General features: G+C 41.5%; 1 protein-coding gene across 3 annotated transcripts in view; it reads right to left on the minus strand.

The window, feature by feature from the left end:
• LOC139418809 (uncharacterized) overlaps nucleotides 1–14,288 on the minus strand; it is a 31,770-nt gene extending 17,482 nt beyond the window's left edge. For all 3 annotated transcript variants that reach the window (XR_011635350.1, XM_071168525.1, XM_071168526.1), the window contains exon 1: nucleotides 14,096–14,288. Coding sequence is in view for 2 of the 3 variants with exons in the window: in XM_071168525.1 (XP_071024626.1) it covers nucleotides 14,096–14,165 (70 nt within the window). In the remaining variant the exon portion in view is untranslated. The remainder of the gene's footprint in view (nucleotides 1–14,095) is intronic.
• Between the last annotated feature and the right edge of the window lie 8,934 nt (nucleotides 14,289–23,222).

The following is a 23,222-nucleotide window of genomic DNA, read 5'->3' on the forward strand; positions in this document are numbered from 1 at the left end:
TAGACAGCAAATGTTCCTTTTGTTCCATAAAGATTATTTTTATAGCCGAAATACCTCAGTTTCTTGTCCACGTTTTGTTGAGAAATCCACCGGAAATTGCAGTCACGACAACTCCGAAAAAAACCTCCAAATTAGATCCATAATATCGACAGAAACAAGGCAAACGTTTTTATAATCAATCCTCAAGGTGTTTTTCAAATATCTATTCAATAATATCAACCGGGACAATTGGCTTTTCAGTAGGAGCGAGAGGAACAATGGCCGCCTTTGTCTATTATGCACAAATCACTGAGAGCCACCACCTGACCACTGACGCAATGTTGTCGTTCACGCTCATTTTTCAAAATAAAATCCTGTAACTGTCTAGTGGCTGTAGACACATTAGGGACACCATATAAAAAGGAATCTGGTTTCTATCCCTTTCAATGGGCAATAGGGATGCATAGGAACACAGGGGTTTCAAAATAAGTAACTTCCTGATTGGATTTTTCTCAGGCTTTCGCCTGTAAAATCAGTTCTGTTATACTCAGACAATATTTTCACAGTTTTGGAAACTTTAGAGTGTTCTCTATCCTAAGCGGTCAATTATATGCATCTTCTAGCATCTGGTCCTGAGAAATATATACAGATATACATTTTAGCTACAAAATGAAGTCATGCAAAATATAAAACAAATAAAGAACACAAATAAACTTTAGAAGCACAACCATACTTTTCAAAATCACAGCGGCCCTACTAATTAAAGCTGAGTAATGGGGCTGAAGAAAAGTAAACGCTTTACACTACTCCCCCCAACCCCTACAGTTCATTTTCAAGAGGAATTTGTAAAACAAAACAATGTCTCCTGCTCCAGAGCTTGCTCATTCATGATGAATTCCAGGGAGTAGAGGTGATTGTCCCCAGTGTCAGAACAAAGGGTTAGGTATCTTGTTCTTGGCAGAGATATTCAGTTGCTTGGTAGAGATATTCAGCCATATTGGTTCCAGCCTGGGAATTTTAGAATAGGATTATAAAACATTGAACAATAATCAAGACACTCATCACACTCTTGCACAAGCCTGTGTGAAGGATGCTAATCTGCACTGAGTCACTTCAATTAAATTTGACGCACATAAAAGTAAAACTACTCAAGTAAAAGTCCAAAGTAGCTCATTTAAAATGTTCCCAGAGTAAAAGTATTTTAGTTAATGTTGACAATTAGCTAATGTTGCTACGGTTACATATCTTCTTACAGATCTTCCATGCATTACATTGAAAAAGAGGAAATGTATAGTTTGATCTAGGTTCATTTATTTTAGGAGTTGCAACAAGGCACATCTGTAAAATATACTATTAACATTTGAAAATAAATTAAACATTAAGACATTTTTATCAGTGGGGGAAAGGCTACTGAAATATCTTAATCAAGTATTGTTACTTTACATTTACTCAATTATAAGTAAAATTACTGAATGAACTAATTTACAGTAATGAGAATTTATCACCTCTGGTTCACAGTATTACATATTAATTAGTAGTCAATATTCCACATGTATACTTATGCTCAAAATTGATTCAGGCCTCAATGTTTTGGCGGGCAGTAGTCTTTCCAACTCGTTACACTGGTGGTGGGATCATGTCATCTTTAGTATCTGGGGGACAAAGACAAATGATATCTAACACATTAAGTGGAGTCAAAATTGATAGCCTAAACATGTGAATTGAGACATGTACCTAGCTAGCTATTGGTACCTAAAGTAACTGTATGCATCCAGATTGAGACTACCTAGCCAGTTAACTCAGAAACAATTAGGCAAAAAAAAAGCATACAGAAACTTAACCACCATAAAAGCACTAGCTATAAGCTTGCCAACTAGCTCCAATCATGTTACATGAACTCAGAGACAGGGAATAGGTCTAGCTTAGTAAAATCTAGCCAGCCAAACCGGATGGGAAACCAAATGTTTGAGCTAACTACCTGACATGAAACAATGCAGTAGTGTTAAAGTTAGGCTTACAGAATACATGCTTTCTACAGGCACTGACATAACTAGCCAGCCAAAACGACATTACATTTTTTGCTTCCAGGCACACAGCACAGAACAATTGATTGTTAAATAGTTAGCCAGCCAAGTTAGAACATGTTAGCTAAGTAACGTTAGTTAACTAGCTAACTAATGTTTGAGCTAGCATGCATGGGGTTGCCAACATGATCTAATATTGTCAATGACTGAGATATGTCATTTTGTTAGCTAGGTCTATTTAACCTGAATGGATAATAAACAATGTTAGATAGCTTTTTACTCACAGTTTTTGGTCAGCCATAGCCCCTTGCCCATTTATCCTTCAAAGTAATTCCACTATGAGCAGGCGGCACTGTCTGCTAGACTTGCTACAGCTGCAACAATCCTCATTCAACAGCTTGTTGGATAACTTTGATTTGGCAGGAGAATTAACCCAGCATTAACAACCCAACCTTTCTCTTTTTAAAGATGTGACGACCCTCCCACTCTGTCTGCCAAATTCTTTCTCTTTGTTCTTGTTTTCCTTATTAGGATGTCGGTGGGCGGAGCCGGGACGGTCGTTACTGAAATGGGACACACCTGGGCCCGGGTGTGTCCCGGGATAAATACACCTTTTCCCCATTCATTAAGGAGACACAGCATGCAGACACACTGCTGGATTTTGTTGTGGTTTTTGTTGTGGTTTTTGTTGTTTTTGTTGTGTTTTTTTTGTTGTGTTTTTTTTGTTGTGTTGTGTTGTGTTGTGTTGTGTTGTCCTGTCCTGTCCTGTCCTGTCCTGTCCTGTCCTGTCCTGTCCTGTGTTTTTTGGTGTTGTGGCGTTTGCTTTGGCTGTCACACCCTGACCATAGTTTGCTTTGTATGTTTCTATGTTTTGGTTGGTCAGGGTGTGATCTGAGTGGGCATTCTATGTTACATGTCTAGTTTGTCCAGTTCTATGTTCGGCCTGATATGGTTCTCAATCAGAGGCAGGTGTTCGTCATTGTCTCTGATTGGGAACCATATTTAGGTAGCCTGGTTTTCACTGTGTGTTTGTGGGTGATTGTTCCTGTCTGTTTAGGTTTTCGTTACGTTCATTACGTTCTTTATTTTGTAGTGTTTGTATTGATTCGTGTTTTACGTTTGTTTATTAAAACATGGATCGCATCTACACGCTGCATTTTGGTCCGACTCTCCTTCACATACAGAAAATCGTTACAGAATCACCCACCACAACTGGACCAAGCGGCGTGTCAACAGGCAGCAGCAGCAGGAGAAGGAACAGAGGCAGGAGCAGCAGCAGCAGTGGGAGAGGCTGCATTACTTGGACTATACTTCTTGGGAGGAGATAGACAGGTGGGCGGTCGACCCAGGGAGAGTGCCGGAGCCCGCCTGGGATTCGATGGAGCAGTGCGCGGAAGGTTATCGGAGAATGGAGTTGGCAAAGCAAGCACGGCGGCGCGGACGGAAGCCCGAGAGGCAGCCCCAAAAATTTATTGGGGGGGGGGCTAACAGGGAGTATGGCTACGCCAGGTAGGAGACCTGCGCAAACTCCCTGTGCTTACCTGGGGGCTAGAGAGACCGGACAGGCACCGTGTTATGCAGTGGTGCACACAGTGTCTCCAGTGCGGGTGCATAGCCCAGTGCGGTATATTCCAGCTCGGCGTGTCGGCCGGGCTAGATTGAGCGTCGAGCCTAATGCCATGAAGCCGGCTCTACGCATCTGGTCTCCAGTGCGTCTCCTTGGGCCGGCTTACATGGCACCAGCCTTGCGCTCGGTGTCTCCGGTTCGCCTGCATAGCCCAGTGCGGGCTATTCCACCTCGCCGCACTGGCAGGGCGACCGTGAGCATTCAACCAGGTAAGGTTGGGCAGGCTCGGTGCTCAAGAGCTCCAGTGCGCCTGCACGGTCCGGTCTTTCCAGTACCACCTCCACACCCCAGCCCTCCGGTAGCAGCTCCCTGCACCAGGCTTCCTGTGCGTGTCCTCGGCCCAGTACCACCAGTGCCAGCACCACGCATCAGGCCTACAGTGCGCCTCGCCTGTCCAGCGCTGCCGGAGCCTTCCTCCTCTCCAGCGCTGTCGGAGTCTCCCGCCTGTTTAGCGCTGTCGGAGCTTTCCGCCTCTACAGCGCTGCCGGAGTCTCCCGCCTGTTCAGAACTGCCAGTCTGCAAGGAGCTGCCAGTCTGCAAGGAGCTGCCAGTCTGCAAGGAGCTGCCAGTCTGCATAGAGCTGCCAGTCTGCATAGAGCTGCCAGTCTGCATAGAGCTGCCAGTCTGCATAGAGCTGCCAGTCTGCAAGGAGCTGCCAGTCTGCAAGGAGCCGCCAGAGCTGCCAGTCTGCAGGATGCCGCCAAAGCTGCCAGTCTGCAAGGAGCCGCCAGAGCTGCCAGTCTGCATGGAGCCGCCAGAGCTGCCAGTCTGCATGGAGCAGCCAGAGCCGCCAGTCAGCATGGAGCAGCCAGAGCCGCCAGTCAGCATGGAGCAGCCAGAGCCGCCAGTCAGCATGGAGCAGCCAGAGCCGCCAGTCAGCATGGAGCAGCCAGAGCCGCCAGTCAGCATGGAGCAGCCAGAGCCGCCAGTCAGCATGGAGCAGCCAGAGCCGCCAGTCAGCATGGAGCAGCCAGAGCCGCCAGTCAGCATGGAGCAGCCAGAGCCGCCAGTCAGCATGGAGCAGCCAGAGCCGCCAGTCAGCATGGAGCAGCCAGAGCCGCCAGTCAGCATGGAGCAGCCAGAGCCGCCAGTCAGCATGGAGCAGCCAGAGCCGCCAGTCAGCATGGAGCAGCCAGAGCTGCCAGTCAACCAGACTCTTCCAGATCTGCCAGTCAACCAGACTCTTCCAGATCTGCCAGACAACCAGACTCTTCCAGATCTGCCAGACAACCAGACTCTTCCAGATCTGCCAGTCAGCCAGACTCTTCCAGATCTGCCAGTCAACCAGACTCTTCCAGATCCGCCAGTCAGCCGGGATCTGCCAGAACTGCCAGTCGGCCAGGATCTGCCAGTCGGCCAGGATCTGCCAGATTTGCCAGTCAGCCAGGATCTGCCAGTCAGCCAGGATCTGCTAGATCCAACTACCTGCCTGGGCTTCCTCTCAGTGCTGAGCTTCCTCTCAGTGCTGAGCTTCCTCTCAGTGCTGAGCTACCCATCAGTCCCGAGCTGCCCCTGTCCCGAGCTGCCCCTCTGTCCCGAGCTGTCATTAAGGAGGGTAACCTATCTAGGGACGCTAAGGAGGTGGACTAAGACTATTATGGAGTGGGGTCCACGTCCAGCGCCAGAGCCGCCACCGCGGACAGATGCCCACCCAGACCCTCCCCTATAGGTTCAGGTTTTGCGGCCGGAGTCCGCACCTTGGGGGGGGGGGGGGGGGGGGGGGGGGGTACTGTCACACCCTGACCATAGTTTGCTTTGTATGTTTCTATGTTTTGGTTGGTCAGGGTGTGATCTGAGTGGGCATTCTATGTTACATGTCTAGTTTGTCCAGTTCTATGTTCGGCCTGATATGGTTCTCAATCAGAGGCAGGTGTTCGTCATTGTCTCTGATTGGGAGCCATATTTAGGTAGCCTGGTTTTCACTGTGTGTTTGTGGGTGATTGTTCCTGTCTATGTGTTTTCACCAGATAGGGCTGTTTAGGTTTTCGTTACGTTCATTACGTTCTTTATTTTGTAGTGTTTGTATTGATTCGTGTTTTACGTTTGTTTATTGAAACATGGATCGCAATCTACACGCTGCATTTTGGTCCGACTCTACTTCACATACAGAAAATCGTTACATTGGCACCTTTCAACAACCCTCATTATTACATCTATGCGTGCAACCACTCACTTACACTACTGACTACATACACCATTGTTTATTGTATATAGGTTACTTCAGTTATTAAATATAATTTTGTTATTCCTTATCTCCACAGTCTCCCTTTTTGTTACATGCTTCGAGCCGGTTCGTAACAGAAAACAATGCAGCATTTTTTAGAGTGTAGGTAGTTCTTTATGAGTTTTAGTTTAGAAAATGATCTCTCCATAGAAGCAACAGTTACAGCTTGATTGTCATAGCAACAACAGGGAAATTGGGCAGAAGGAAGTTGTGCTTCAAATACAGCAATTCTGTGAAATCTTTAATTCAGTCCCCCATTCTCCTTAATTGCTGTTCTGGAGACAGGTCGTCTGGATACTGGACAGCCAATGAATTAGCAGATGCAAACAGATCATCTTTACCAGACAACAACAGTTCTTGAGAGTTTGAACAAAAAAAGCTGTTTATGATTTTGTTCATCCACGTGAAGCAGAATTTGAGTTGTGGTTGCAATATCAACAGCCCTTTATCTATGGTGTATCTTGGCATGCATCATTCAAGACTAATAATGCACAATTTCACATAATGCACAATTTCTCAGGAAAGACTGTCTGGTGTGGCAGTACTCAGTACAGAAAACAGTCAGTCTCGCAACCTGGACATACAGGCCATGGTGTAAACATTTGCACACAAAAATTGAGAACTTCATGACACCAGGGGAGTCTCAAATTGGATTGAATTAGATTTAATTTACCTTGAATATTGAAGCCCATTTGTGTAAGGTATTATCCAGACAATAACCGCTGAGTTCAACAATAAATAGTGGGTTAATTTATCCTCAAGCCGACTACTTTTTTTCCCTAATTTTCCTATTTGATGTTTAAAGTTGATACAAAGTTATTGGCTAAACACGATATATAGCAATAGATAGTACAATGCATAATGAAACAATCCCTAGTAAGTTAGTGTATTGAGGGTGGACTGACTGTATTATATAGCATTAATAGACTGGTTTTACGCTCAACTTTCTATCCAAGCTGGGAGAGATCATGAGGACGGCTCATGTCATACAGGTTCAGGTAGCCTATACAGGACAGCAGTAGGGGTGCATGGGTAAAATCATGGGGAAGTCAAGCCAGGAAAAAAAAACATATTACAACTTATGTGTTGGGATAATTGCATTGTTTGCTCTATAACCTGTTAGTTCATATGTCTTGACACCGTGATATGCGACCCGTTTCAAGAAGCTAGGCGTATTTCGCACGTCACTACTTCTTCGATGAGGTTCAACGGTGGTTGGCATCCAATAAATGTTGCATTACCACCACCAACTAGACTGGACAATAACTACCTAATACCATACCATCTAACCCTGCGCCCATTAATACCCCACCACACTACTCCACTATTTAAACCTATCTAATCCTACATTCCGAAAGGACGGGACACCACGACTCAACACACCCTGTAACTCTTCTGACTTCAAATCTCGTACACGCAAATATTTCTCTGCAGCTGCCACCACAACCTCTATTTTCTGTGACTTTTCCATCCCTGCCGGACAGATGATAACCATTGCTACGAATGCTAAAAGCCAATCTTACTGTAGCATATATCATTCTTTGGCCTATCCCTCTGTGTTGATACAGATCTGCTACTCACAAGACTCCTCTCAGTATCCCGCCCCCTTGACCCATCTTTCTCAACTTTCTTTACTGCCTCATACATACAACACCCTCTGCTCTACACTAACCCTAGTAACTTCAACCTGCCTCTCTCGCACCGGACACTTCTGATGCCCAGACTCATGGACACCCCTACAATTAAAACATTCCACATTTCCCCCCAATGCTACACATTCCTTTATCTCATGCCCTTCTGCACACTTTTCACACCTAGGAACCTCCCTCCTACACACTGCTGCTACATGCCCATAGGTTTGACACCTGTAACAGCATAATGCATTTGGCACATAAGCTTGTGCGGGATAACTGAAATATCCTAACATCACTTTGTCGGGCAGGGACTCATCATGAAAATTCAAAAGAACAGACAATGACTTCTGTTTCACCACTCATGCCACCCTGTCTGCATCGCACCAAATGACGAGCATCACAAAACGCCCAGGAATCATTCCCTTTCAGTTGGTCCACTTTCACATTCATTGCTACCCCATAATCACTCCTTTCAATGGCACCATTTTCTTGAGAGCAAAGCAAGTCACATCTCTTGTCCCAATTCATTTGGTGAGAAGCGCCTCTGCCCTCTGACCAGCAGAAACACAAACAATTATAAAAAGACCACTTCGGGTTACCTTCATCAATTCCACAGCACCCAACTCCGTTTGTACTCACCCTGCAACCACAAATGGATCAGCCAAAAGGTAGGGTTCCACCTTCTCCAAAAATGTCACTCCTACTGTCACAGACTCATCCTTATCCTGACTGTCAGTGCAAGTTTTGGGCTTCAAATATTGCACGTCACTACTTCACTGGAGAGGCATTTGAATGTTTCTTTTATTTTTATTTTATCAAAACGTGTTTTTCCCCAAAAAATGCATTCTGGAACAGGTGAACTTTCATGTATGTGCCTTTTAAAAAAAATGTATTTCATTTTATTAGAATCCCCATTAGCTGTTGCGAAAGCAGTGCTCTTCCTGGGGTCCACATAAAACATGAAACATGACATAATACAGAACACTAATAGACAAGAACAGCTCAAGGACAAAACTACATTTTTTTAAATGGCACATGTCGCCTACATATCAATAAATACACACAAGCTATCTAGGTCAAATAGGGGAGAGGTGTTGTGCCGTGAGGTGTTTCTTTATCTGTTTTGTGAAACCAGGTTTGCTGTTCATTTGAGCATTATGAGATGGAAGTTCCACTAATGGCTCTAGATAACACAAAACACTTTCATGAATTTGTTCTGGATTTGGGTACTGTGAAAAGACCCCTAGTGGCATGTCTGTCTCTCCTCAACTCTTAGCCAAGAGAGACTGGCGTGCATAGTATTTATATTAGCCCTCTGATGACAATGAAGAGCAAGACGTGCTGTTCTGTTCTGGGCCAGCTGCAGCTTAACTAGGTCTTTCCTTGCAGCAGTCAACCACACGACTGGACAATAATCAAGATAAGACATAACTAGAGCCTGAAGGACTTGCTTTTTTGAGTGTGGTGTCATCAAAGCAGAACTTTAAAGTAATACTTAAGTCGTTTTTTGGGTATCTGTACTTTACTCAACTATTTATATTTTTGACAACTTTTACTACTATTTTACCACATTCCTAAAAAAAACATTATACTTTTCACTCCGTACATTTTCCCTGACAACCAAAAACACTTTACACTTTGAATGCTTAGCAGGACAGGAAATTGTCAAATTCATACACTTATTAAGATTAAACTTGGTCATCAAATCAAATTATATTGGTCACATACATACTGTATGTTTAGCAGATGTTATTGCGGGTGAGAAACAATGCTTGTGCTTCTAATTCTGATTCTGATAATTCTTGTGCTTATAATTTTGTGCAGAAATGTAACAAGTAATATCTAACCATTTCAAAACAAATACCTAATATACACAAATCTAAGTAAAGGAATGGAAATATATGGATAAGCAATGTCAGAGCGGCATAGGCTACGATACAGTAGATAATATATAATATTGTATATACTGTACATATGAGATGAGTAATGCAAGATATGTAAACATTAAAGTGACATTATTAAAGTGACTAGTGTTCCATTTATTAAAGTGGCCAATGATTTCAAGTCTGTCTATGTATGCAGCAGCTTATCTGTGCTAGTGATGGCTATTTAACAGTCTGATGGCCTTGTAATTGAAGCTGTTTTTCAGTCTTTTGGTCCCAGTTTTGATGGAGCTGTACTGACCTCGCCTTCTGGATGATAGTGGGGTGAAGTAACAGGGTCAGTGGGGTCAGTGGCTCGGGTGGTTGTTGTCCTACTGCCTCTGGGCTGGTGGACTCACTAATGTTGGAGTGTGTCCCTGGCTACTCGTCCATTTTTAAAACAAGAAAAAAGCTGTCTGCTTTGCTTAATATAAGGAATTTTAAATGATTGATAATTTTGCTTTTACTTTTGAAACTTCAGTATATTTTAGCAATTACATTTACTTTTGATACTTAAGTATATTTAAAACCAAATACTTTAAAACTTTTACTCAAGTAGTTTTTTACTGGCTGACAATCACTTTTACTTGAGTAACTTTCATTAAGGTATCTATACTTTTACTCAAGTATGAGAATTGGGTACTTTATCCACCACTGACCTCTCCCCATCTTTACAACCATTGAATCTATATGTTTTGTCCATGACAGTTTACAATCTAAGGTAACACCAAGTAATTTAGTCTTCTCAACTTCAACAGCCACACCATTGATTACCAGATTCAGTTGAGGTCTAGAACTTATGGAATGAGTTGTACCAAATACAATGCTGTTAGTTTTAGAGAAGTTCGGGACTAGTTTATTACAGGCCACCCATTCCAAAACAGACCGCAACTCTTTGTTAAGACTAAACAAAGCATGGACACACATGCTTTGTTTAATTCCAATGGCAGGTAAACATAAAATAGTAGAGAGCCCAGAGTGCTACCCTGCGGTACACCATACTTTAAATGTTCTATTAGAAAGATAGCTCTGAATCCATGATATGGCAGATGTTGCTACTCCTCTCAAAGATCAGTGTGAAAAAGTTGTGATGGACTAACGTTACTTTCTGCACACGGTTGACTTGACACAACAATGAGCCAAACAAGGTGTAGCTACGATGCCGTGAAGAGTTCACCCATATATATGGTTAAGAGTCTAGACACATTTTCAGATGTTATACGTTTCTAATTTTCTCAGAAAGTCATTTTCATTGCAAGTTAAGGTGTACTGTAGGCTAGCAAGCAAACATTAGCTTGCTGGCTCGCGAGCTAACATTACGTGGAGGATCTGTGTAGTAATACTATTAGTATCTCAGAAAGCCATTTTAATTGCTAGTTATGTTATCTAGCTGGCTAACATTGAACCTAGTTGGTTAGCTTTAGCTACCTGCCGATTCAAACTTCATGGATGGTGGCTAGCTATACCAAACCCTTTGTACTGAAGCTATGGGTTGGTATTATGGTTCATTGTTTAGCTAACTTGCTATTTTATGAACATGTCAAGACAATAGTGACCATCCCATCTGGGTGTGTCTGGGTAAGCATCATCTAATAATTACAAAATATTTTTATCTGGACTTCTTAGGGATAGGGGGCAGTAATTTCACGTTTGGATGAAAAGCTAGCCCAAAGTAAACTGCCTGTTACTCAGGACCAGAAGCTAGGATATGCATATAATTGGTAGATTTGGAAAGAAAACACTCTGAAGTTTCTAAAACTGTTTAAATAATGTCTGTTAGTATAACAGAAGTGATTTGGCTGGCAAAACCCAGAGGACAAAAAAAGAAATTGAGGTCAATGTGTTTTCCTTTAGGTTTCTATGGGAAGCTGTATTTAGTAGGAACCTGGTTGCAGTTCTTATGGCTTCCACTAGATGTCAACAGTCTTTAGAAATTGGTTGATTTTTTTCATTTGAGAAATTAAGAAGTACGGCTGTTCTTTGTGAGTGTCAAGCCAAGTGGACTCTTCTGTTTGGTGCGCGTGAACTGGAATGCGCTTCACATTGTTTTTATCCGGTATTGAACACAGTATATTTCGTCTTACATTTGATCAATTATTTAAGTTTTAGGATACCTAAGGTTGGATTAGGAACGTTGTTTGAACGTTGTTTGAAATTTCACTGGATGTTGAGCGGGAAGGAATCACTAAGAAGTTAAGAAATAGACCAAGGTGTACATGAAGTATATTTTTACGAGTTTTTCCTTATTGTAGGCTACTACTTTCACCAGTTTTAGTCTTGAAATCATTGGTTGGGTGGGGCTAAGGCTTAAGAGTGTGTGAACGATGCTGAATAGGTGTAGACAAAGAAGAACTCTCCAGTAGGTGTACCAAAACATTCAATGGCCATTTTCTCAAAAGTGGGATTACAAGTTAATCAACTTTCAAAGCAGAATTACCTTCACATTGTTCCTCAACTGCAGTGTATGATACTTTTATCCAATGTAAAAAACACCATTTCAAATGTTGCTATCTCAGACCGAATCCAGGCCTATAGGCCTAAGGCTGAGACATTAAGAAGACACAATGAAAGAATAAATTCAACCACAACTTTATTTCATTAAAAAAACTTAGAGCTACAGGTGAAGTTCGCAAAACATATTGCATATAATAAACAGTTACATGACCTACAACATGGTCAAGCAAGTTAATGTTTCTGACATTTTCGGACTACTAAACAACTGTTGATTTAGAACCACAGAGTTACCACAAGTCACAAAGAACAAGCGCTGCCTCCACTATTTCATCACCATTTCAACTTCAGCATTCCAAAATCATCTAATCACCTATGCTTAGTCTAAAACAGTGACAACTAAAATATACAAAAAAACGATTTAGTAAGCTAAATATAATGTGGTTGTCCATGGTACTGATTTCTGTGAGTGTGCGTGCTGGCATGCAAGTAGAAAATACATGTTGACTCACCCTACTTGTAGAGAAACGCCAATGACATCCTCCTCTTTCATATTAGAAACGGTCATACAGCAGGGTAGGGTTTAGGGGCTAGTGGTTAGAGCGTTGGACTAGTAACCGGAAGGTTGCAAGTTCAAACCCCCGAGCTGACAAGGTACAAATCTGTCGTTCTGCCCCTGAACAGGCAGGTAACCCACTGTTCCTAGGCCGTCATTGTAAATAAGAATTTGTTCTTAACTGACTTGCCTAGTTAAATAAAGGTAAAAAATATATATATATACAGTAGGTCATACAGTAGGCTACACACGTTTAGTTTATGTTGTTCTAGGCTGCCTGGCTAAAATAGCTAGCCTAACTGGCAATGATGTGCCAGGCCAGCTAGTTAACGTTAGCCTATAGTAGGCCTATAGCGTGTAACAATTGTCTGTCCTCGGTTGCAACACTCACTTCTGAGTCTGGAAGCAACATCAGCGCAACAACTGTGGGTTTCCATGGCCGAGCAACCACACACACAAGCCTAAATTCACCATGCGCAATGCGACGCATCAGCTGGATTAAAGTAAAGCTCACCGCCATTGGACTCTTGAGCATTGGAAATCACGCTTCACCATCTGGCAGTCTGATGGATGAATCTGGGTTTGGCGGATGCCAAGAGAACGCTGCTCGAATTCATAAGGCCAACCCCAAAAAACTACTTAAGTAGTACTTTAAAGTATTATTAATTAAGTACTTTACACCACTGCTGACCACATACTTTTGGCTCTTATTTCTCTTGAACGTCTTCATTCTCAGTTTTAAGACATTCAAGCGAGACACTTACACCCTAAAAAAACACCACTTTTTTTGTCTCACGCTATGAACAGAGGAACATCACATTTGTGGTGGGCTGACTAAGTGGACCAGCCCATGAACTTTGTCAAAAAGTACATTGCTCTTCCATCCATCTATGTGACAAACAGCCTCTGACCACATAATCACAGGAAACCACAAACATTTCCTGTTTAATGTCCCCCTCGAAAGTAGCTTAAATGCCACTGAGTTTTAATGTTCATTTTACCTAATGACTTTTAGATATTGATATCCATTAAAGAACTTCATCATTTTGGGGATGAAGCCATGTCCATAAAGGTGCATGTTTTATTGTCACATCCATAGTCATTAGTCTTTTCAAACATCAATGGGCAGGCACTGTGAGCCTAAACACAGTGAACATGTGACTTCTGTCATTTGGACAAAATTCTAATAGAACACAAATTAGTTTCAAATGACAAGCTCCAGTCTCAGTCTCAGAGAACTATGAAAGGTTATCAGCCTGTTGTTTCCAAAATATTATTAATCTCTCATCTAAATTAGTCTATGAATCAATAAAGTATTGGCATACTCTGTAGTTGGTGTATAGATCACAAACTTTTATATCCTACAACTCTTTTTTTCCCATGAAAGAACCTAGTCTCTGTCTGTATCTATCCCTTACTTTAAATATTTGTCTAATGCTCGGACAGGATACAGGAGCACGTCTCTCCAGAAAGGGAGGAATGTTATTTTGGAATGAGTCTTAGCGATAGGCTACACACAGTGTAAATGTTGCACTGTTTAAATGATTTAGCATTTTTGAATTTGACCAATGTTGCTAATTAAAACATTTACAAATAAAAACATTTGGCTACTTATCTATCATCTCCCACATGCCATTTGAGTTAGTGCAGCAAATCAGTAAAAACAAAAGAAACATACCATTAATGACAAAATATAGCAGCATGAACATCAGTCTGGCAAGCCTTCTCCATCTGAACAAATGGTTCATTCCTCTAAATCTCCAACTGTTCAGTGGTGCGCACTGTGAAGAACCGGAAAGATGTGATCTTGTCCTGGTACAGAGGAGAGAATAGACTTAACCAGACCAGCAGCCCTCTGTGGTGTATTCATTAAGACGATTCTGTTGCAAAATGTTTCTTAAACAGAAGGAAACAGAACGGGGAGGGACCTACCTGAATTTATCCAATAGAAACTGCTGTTTTAGTTGCAACTGTTTTGGCAAATGTTTACACCCCTCATCTCATCACCAGTCTTTCTCTCCCTCTCGAGGTAAAGAGATAAGATTACAACTCCATCTACAGTGGTGTATTTGATGACCCTGTCAGTAATCACAACATCACAACACCCTGAGGAGATGAGATGGAGGTTTGGCAGAAGAAGCATGTGTGAGAAATTGGATAATCCATGACTGCCATCATGTCTGAGCTCATTACATTATAATACCCATCCCTCTTGAGATAAAGAGAGTGGTTGGTAGACTTGTTATGTAGTGATGAACTAGAGTGTAGGTTGTTAAAAAACTCTTAAGGATCCGCCCCCTTTTTAAAAAATGTCACCTAAAATGACATACCCAAATCTAACTGCCTGTATGTCAGGCCCTGAAGCAAGGATGTGCATATTCTTGGTAACATTTGAAAGGAAACACTTTGACATTTTTGGAAATGTGAAAGGAATGTAGGAGAAAATAACACAATAGATTTGGTAAAAGATAATACAAAGAAGAAAAAAAACCTTTATTTTGTATTTTTTTGTACCATCATCTTTGAAATGCAAGAGAAAGGCCATATTATTCTGTATTATTCTAGCTCAGGTGCAATTTCGGTTTTGGCTACTAGGTTATAAACTGATCAATGATCCATTGCATTTCTGTATCAAGACCGCCCAAATGTGCCTCATTTGTTTATTAATAACTTTTCATGTTCAGAACTGTGCACTCTCCTCAAACAATAGCATGGTATTATTTTACTGTAATAGCTACTGTAAATTGGTCAGTGCAGTTAGATTAACAAGAATTTAAGCTTTCTGCCAATATCAGATATGTCTATGTCCTGGGATATGTTCATGTTACTTACAAACTCATGCTAATCGCATTAGCCTATGTTAGCCTAACCGTCCCGTGGAAGGGACATCGATTAAAGAGCACCTTCTAGTGGAGAAAAGAGAATTTCACTGTGAACTGTTTGCAGTTTGCATTATCGTGTATGGTAGCCTTCTGTATGCTATTGTGTGAGGTATATACACAGAGTGTACATAATATCAGGAAATCCTGCTCTTTCCATGACATAGACAGACCGGGTGAATCCAGGTGAAAGCTATGATCCCTTGATGTCACGGTTACCTGTTATATCCACTTCAATCAGTGTAGATGAAGGGGAGGAGACAACCTGTCTGGGAATGGGGTTCTGCTAGCGGAACCCCTCGCCAACAGCCAGTGAAATTGCAGGGCGCCAAATTCAAACAGAAATCTCATAAATCAAATTTCTCAAACATACAGGTATAACATTCTCATTTATCCAGCCACAGTGTCTGATTTCAAAAAGGCTTTACAGAGAAAGCTCCACAAACGATTATATTAGGTCACCACCAAGTCACAGAAAAACACAGCCATTTTCCCAGCCAAAGATAGGAGTCACAAAAAGCAGAAATATAGATAATGTAACGGCTGTTGGAAGGTGTGGAACAAGGTGCAGCGTGGTACGTGTTCATTATTTTTTTTAACTGAACACTGAAATAACAAAGAGAACGACCAAAACAGTTCTGTATGGTGCAGACACAAAACCAGAAAACAACTACCCTACTACACGGGGGAAAGGCTACCTAAGTATGGTTCTCAATCAGAGACAACGATAGACAGCTAGCTGCCTCTGATTGAGAACCACACCCGGCCAAACACACAGAAATATAAAACATAGAACACAAAACATAGAATGCCCACCCCAACTCACGCCCTGACCAAACCAAAATAGAGACATAAAAAGGATATCTAAGGTGACAGATAAAATTAATCACTAACCTTTGATGATCTTCATCAGATGAAACTCATAGGACTTCATGTTACACAATACATGTATGTTTTGTTCGAAAAGTGCATGTTTATATCCAAAAATCTCATTTTACATGGATTGTGTATTTGTTCCATTCAGAGAGTAAATGGGTAAGACAAAATATTTAATTGCCTTTGAACAGGGCATAGCAGTAGGTGCCAGGAGCAAAGGTTAGTGTGTCAAGAACTACAATGCTGTTCGGTTTTTCACACTCAACAGTTTCCTGGTGTGTATCAAGAATGGTCCACTACCCAAAGGACATCCAGCCAACTTCACACAACTGTGGGAAGCATGGTTGTTGACATGGGCCAGCATCCCTGTGGAACACTTTCAACACCTTGTAGAGTCCATGACCCGGCAAACTGAGGCTGTTCTGAGAGCAAAAGCGTGTGCAACTCAGTATTAGGAAGGTGTTCCTAATGTTTTGTACACTCAGTGCCTTCAGAAAGCATTCATACCCATTGACTTATTCCACATTTTGTTGTGTTATAGACTAAATTCAAAATGGATTAAACATATTTTTCTTCTCACACATCTACACACAATAACCGATAATGACAAAGTAAAAATATGTTTTTAGAAATGTTTACACATTTATTGAAAATAAAATACAGAAAAATCTAATTTACATAAGTATTCACACCCCTGAGTCAATGATTTGAAGAAGCATCTTGGGCAGCTATTACAGCTGTGTCTTTCTGGGTAACTCTCTAAGAGCTTCTCACAGTATTTGCACATTATTCTTATTCTTCAAGCTCTGTCAAGTTAGTTGTCGATCATTGGTAGACAGACTTTTTCAAGTTTTGACATAGATCTTCAAGCCGATTTAAGTGAAAACTGTTATTAGGCCACTCAGGAACATTCAATGTTGTCTTGGTAAGCAACTCCAGTGTATATTTGGCCTTTTGTTTTAGGTTATTGTCCTGCTGAAAGGTTAATTTATCTCCCAGTCTGTTGGAAATCAGACCGAACCATGTTTTCCTCTAGGATTTTGCCTGTGCTTAGCTCTATTCCACTTTTTTATCCTAAACAAACTCCCAAGTCCTTAACCGATGACAAGCATACCCATAACATGATATAGCCACCACCATTCTTGAAAATATGGGTAATCAGTGGTAGTCAGTGATGTGTTGTGTTGGATTTGCCCCAAACATAACACTTTGTACTCAGGTCATAAAATACATTTCTTTGGCTTATTGCAAACATTATGCATGTTTTGGAACATTTTTATTCTGTACTGGCTTCGTATTAGTATTGTGGATTAATTACAATGTTGCTGGTCCATCTTCAGTTGTCTCCTATCAAATTCATTAATGGCTCTGTAATGGTTTGATTCCTTCCTCTCCGTCAACTGAGTTAAGAAGGACGCCTGTATCTTTGTAGTGACTGTGTGTATTGATACACCATCCAAAGTGTAATTAATAACTTCACCATGCTCAAAGGGATATATTCAACGTTTGTTGTTTGGTCCTGCCGTACATACCTACACGTACGCTACGTTCACAAGATGCAGGCCTCCTAATTGTCCCTAGAATTTCTAAGCAAACAGCTGGAGGCAAGGCTTTCTCCTATAGAGCTCCATTTTTATGGAATGGTCTGCCTACCCATGTAAGAGACGCAAACTCGATCTCAACCTTTAAGTCTTTACTGAAGACTCATCTCTTCAGTGGGTCATATGATTGAGTGTAGTCTGGCCCAGGAGTGGGAAGGTGAACGGAAAGGCTCTGGAGCAACGAACCGCCCTTGCTGTCTCTGCCTGGCCGTTTCCCCTCTTTCCACTGGGATTCTCTGCCTCTAACCCTATTACAGGGGCTGAGTCACTGATCTTCCCCCTTGGGTTGTCCCGTGGCAGAGATCTTTGTGGGCTATAGTCGGCCTTGTCTCAGGATGGTAAGTTGGTGGTTGAAGATATCCCTCTAGTGGTGTGGGGGCTGTGCTTTGGCAAAGTGGGTGGGGTTATATCCTTCCTGTTTGGCCCTGTCCGGGGGTGTCCTCGGATGGGGCCACAGTGTCTCCTGACCCCTCCTGTCTCAGCCTCCAGTATTTATGCTGCAGTAGTTTATGTGTCGGGGGCTAGGGTCAGTTTGTTATATCTGGAGTACTTCTCCTGTCCTATTCGGTGTCCTGTGTGAATTTAAGTGTGCTCTCTCTAATTCTCTCTTTCTCTCTTTCTTTCTCTCTCTCGGAGGACCTGAACCCTAGGACCATGCCTCTGGACTACCTGACATGACGACTCCTTGCTGTCCCCAGTCCACCTGGCCATGCTGCTGCTCCAGTTTCAACTGTTCTGCCTTATTATTATTGGACCATGCTGGTCATTTATGAACATTTGAACATCTTGGCCATGTTCTGTTATAATCTCCACCCGGCACAGCCAGAAGAGGACTGGCCACCCCTCACAGCCTGGTTCCTCTCTAGGTTTCTTCCTAGGTTTTGGCCTTTCTAGGGAGATTTTCCTAGCCACCGTGCTTCTACACCTGCATTGCTTACTGTTTGGGGTTTTAGGCTGGGTTTCTGTACAGCACTTTGAGATATCAGCTGATGTACGAAGGGCTATATAAATAAATTTGATTTGATTTCAGATTTTGATTTTTAATTATTTTGTAAAAATGTCTAAAAACATAATTCCACTTTGACATTATGGGGTATTGTGTGTAGTAGGCCAGTGACACGAAATCTACATTTAATTCATTTTAAATTTTAATTCAGGCTGTAAAAGGTCAAGGAGTGTGAATACTTTCTGAAGACACTGTATACAGTATATATAGGACTACGGTTTCATTGAAGTTTTGGTTCTGAAAACACTGTGTGTCAGGTATTGTATTTGTTTTTCCCCACACAACTCCACACAACAAAGACAAGAGGCATGGAGGAAGATACTATCCTGTTATCCCAGCAGCAGCCCTGGTGGTGTTCCCAGACATCTTTGCAGTATTATTCACCATAGGGACATGCCAACACAGTTCACTTATCCTGTACGTGTCCCTCTCAGAGCTGATTCTGTCTAACCCATTCTGTGTGCATTCATTTTCTCACTCCATATTCTCCAGATAATCTTTGAATGTTGATGGATGACCAATCAATCCTTAGAAAAGCAGAGAGCAAAGATGGTGAGAGAAAGTAGTTTGGTTGAAATGGAAAACCAATGGACTTGTAACACAATGCTGCTTGGAAGAGTCTTTGGAATCTCCCTGATTTGAGGCTGGGCTGCAGGTGACTGAATAAAGAAAACATCTTCCTCAGGAATACGTTTGGGAGGAGCAGACAGATTGTGGGAGGGCTGAGGGCCAGTGTGGGGTAACCAGAGATCTGTGTGGGTGTGTTGCATCGGCTAACTCAGCCAGGTGAAAGCTAGAAAATTTTACTTGGTAGCGGTGGGTGGGATCAACAAGCTGTGTGAGGGTTGACATTTGCCTTGGCAAAGAGCTCATCAACTACTTTAATGTTTAAATGAATAATTTACAGACATACAGTGCTGAATGTATCATCAATATCATATTCGCATGTAACTTTACCGGTACCTGACTCTCTCATTCCCTTCATGGTGTGTGTTGCAATACAGTAAAAGTAGCATTGTGTATTATTGTTTAGCTGTAATATGACTTGACATACAGTATAATTAAATGTTGTAAAGAAAAGTAAATCCAACAATTTGTAATAACATGTAGAGATTTTTGCTTTCATAAAGACACTGGAAAAAATATTTATTTTCAAAGTATTATTCAGAAGGTTGTTGTGGTTGATCTGATGTGTTTACATTGAATATGATATCAAGGTGTTTTGACACTTGAACAGGTTATTCTGGTGTATCTCTAGATCAGGGTTTTCCAAGCTCAGTCCTGGGGCCCCCCTGGGGGCAGGTTTGTTTTTCCCCCGAGCACTACACAGCTGATTCAAATAGTCAAAGCTTGGTGATGAGTTGGTGATTTGAATCAGCTGTATAGTGCTATGGCAAAAAACAAAACTTGCACCCACGGGGAGGGGGCCCAGGACCGAGTTTGGGAAACACTGCTCTTTATGACACATTGATAAAGCCATCACCTGCTGCTTATCTATTGCATCATATTTTCAATCAGCCTATGAAATATGATGCGTTAGACAGAAAGAAAACTGCCTGAAGGCCAGGTGTTAGGCCAGGGTATCAGGCCAGGATATTATGTAGATTACAATGAAGGTTACTGAATGTTAATGTCCGTCAGAGAGAACGGTAAATGGTAGTTCATGTGTCAAGACAAATAAATGCAGTTCAAAAGAAAATGCTATTAAAAGGTGAAGCTGCTACATCTTTTCAATAATGTATTTGAAAGTTATTACACATGTTGCCTCTATCAGATCAGAGTAGCATGTCTCTTTCTGTAAGCATGGTGTGGTCCTGATAGAAATGTGCTGTATAGAACATACTGTACAGACACCTCTTCTGTACATCACTCTGCAAGAATCTTTGAATAAGGCCCTGATGTTAGTCTCAAAACAACACCCACAAACGAATAGAGAGTGGGAGCCTTGTGGTTGCTATATCTCAAGTAAAACTACACAAATACATGTATCAAAATGAACGTGTCAACATACATGGATTCCATCAACCCCCACAACACCCCCACATTGTCTGTGTGTGTGTTAGTACGTCTGTATGTACTCTTCTCTATCGCCATCTATGTCAGCGTGTGGTTATCACTTATTTGTTCGCTCTGTTGTCTGTAGCCTATATGGGTCAGTCGCTTTCATTCTCATTATAGGGGAGACGTGGAACCGCCCTCTAACTCTGCACAGCTTCTCTCAAGCAAGAGAGCTGACACCACAAACCTCTCAGTCCCCTGCTCCCACATTTAGCAGACACTCTCATAAAGAGTGACCTACAAGTCAGATCTGTGCTAGTAAGCTAGTCAAATTCAATTGCGGACAAAGTACCCAATTGGCATACTTGTATAAAAGTAAATATACCTTAATTAATAGGAAATTACTCAAGTAAAAGTGAAAGTCACCAAGTAAAAACGAATTGAGTAAAAGTCTAAAAGTATTTGGGTTTAAATATACTTAAGTATCAAACGTAAAAGTATAAATCACTTAAAATCCTTTTATTAAGCAAGCCAGATGGCACCATTTTCATGTTTTTTTTATTCATGGACAGCCAGCAACACAGCTCTTAACTCCCTCAGTAGATGCCTACTGGAAAACTTATTTGTAATGCTTTTAATCTGTTTAATTAATTTATCTTATTAACACTTTGTTCTAGCTAGCTATTTGTGCAGGTAGCTATCAAGTAAACGCAAGGGGCACTCAGACATTATTCAGAAACAAAAGATTTGTGTTTAGTGAGTCCGCCAGATCAGAGGCAGTAAGGATGACCAGGGATGTTCTCTTGATAAGTGCGTGAATTGGACTATTTCTGTTCTGATAAGCATTGAAAATGTAACAAGTACTTCTGGGAGTCAGGGAAAATGTATGGAGTAAAAAGTAAATACATTTAATTAGGAATGTAGTGAAGTAAAAGTTGTCAAAAATATAAATAGTCAGGTACAGATACCCCCAAAAACTACTTTAAGTAGTACTTTAAAGTATTTTTTCTACTTAAATACTTTACACCACTGGTCAAATTAAGGACTTCTGTGCCTAACCTTTAACCTAAGCTTAGTTTTAACTGAACAGAAAGGGAAATAACTTCTGTTGTTCTCTGGTCAGAGGCAGTAGGACGGCTTCCAACTGTGTGACCTGTTATCAAAGTGCCCCTCTGTTAGTTCTCAGGGGAGCATAGTCTTCCATATCTAATTGGTAGAGCACGGCTCTTGCAACCCCAGGATAGTGGGATTGATTCCCGAGACCAGCCGTTCATAAAACATGTATGCACACATGACTGTAAGTCACCTTGTATAAAAGTGTCTGCTAAATTACATAAATATTTTTACAATGTATACTGAATAGACTTTCTAGCTGCATGCTGACATTTTAACATTTTATGGCCCCTCCTCTCACTTTCAGAGGAGAGAGGTGGAGAAAGAGAAAAGAGAGACAGACACAATGAGAGAGATAGAGAGTCAGATAGAGAGCTCCATCAGTAAGACAATTCAGAGTGCAGTAGAAAACGTTGCTATTAACAATTGGAAAACATTTTAAAGTGCTTGAATCGTGTGGTAATAATGATTTGCCAGGCTTAGCAGGAACTGGAAAGTGTGGTTGCCATGCCATAGACAGGAGGGTAAGAGATGTATTTGAGATGTGTTCAGGTTTTAAACTATCTTCTTTTTGCTGTGAAGTACACCACCACAAGCTCACCAATAGTATCTTAATTGGATTGAATGCTCATAAAATCATTTTAAGATACAAGGGGTATGATGAATTATGTTTTTTTCTCTTTATGGAGTAGCGTAGTTAGGGTCTCTGTCTCTAAGCTAGACAGGATGTGGTGGGGCTGCAGAGAAACACAGATTATAGAATACGGGGGCAGGGAGAAGTACACAATTTCTGACTGATATCATCAACCACACGGCCAAGGTGACGAGCACCAAAAACCTGTTCAAACTAGATTCATTGAATGTGTTCAAATTTCAGGATTCAGAGTAGGGCTAATGCCAAATAAAGTAATATTAATTGTATAGAATTTCACATTTTGAGGATATGGTACGTGCTTCATTTGTCACTTCCACATGGTGGAGTCTTAGCAAAGATTAGGGATGGCTGCTGTGTGAAACTACACTGTAAAAGTAGAAAGTCTCAAAACAGCATGGTTGGGTAATGAACCCATGAAAAGTAGTGCTCCTAATCAAACATCTAATCAAATCAAATATTATTGGTAGCATACACATATTTTGCGGATGTTTTGCAGGTGCAGTGAAATGCTTATGATTCTAGCTCCAACAGAGCAATACCGTCGGTAGCATGGAGGTTTGGAGCGTTGGGCAAGTAACCAAAAGGTAAAAATTGACAACCATGGCTATAAATACTAAAAGGCCCACCTTACTGAAGCTCATGTTCTTCCCATCACTGTCTCTTGGTCTCTGCCTACT

The sequence above is a fragment of the Oncorhynchus clarkii genome, chromosome 10, assembly GCF_045791955.1.
Source record: "Oncorhynchus clarkii lewisi isolate Uvic-CL-2024 chromosome 10, UVic_Ocla_1.0, whole genome shotgun sequence".
Classification (NCBI taxonomy): Eukaryota; Metazoa; Chordata; class Actinopteri; order Salmoniformes; family Salmonidae; genus Oncorhynchus; species Oncorhynchus clarkii.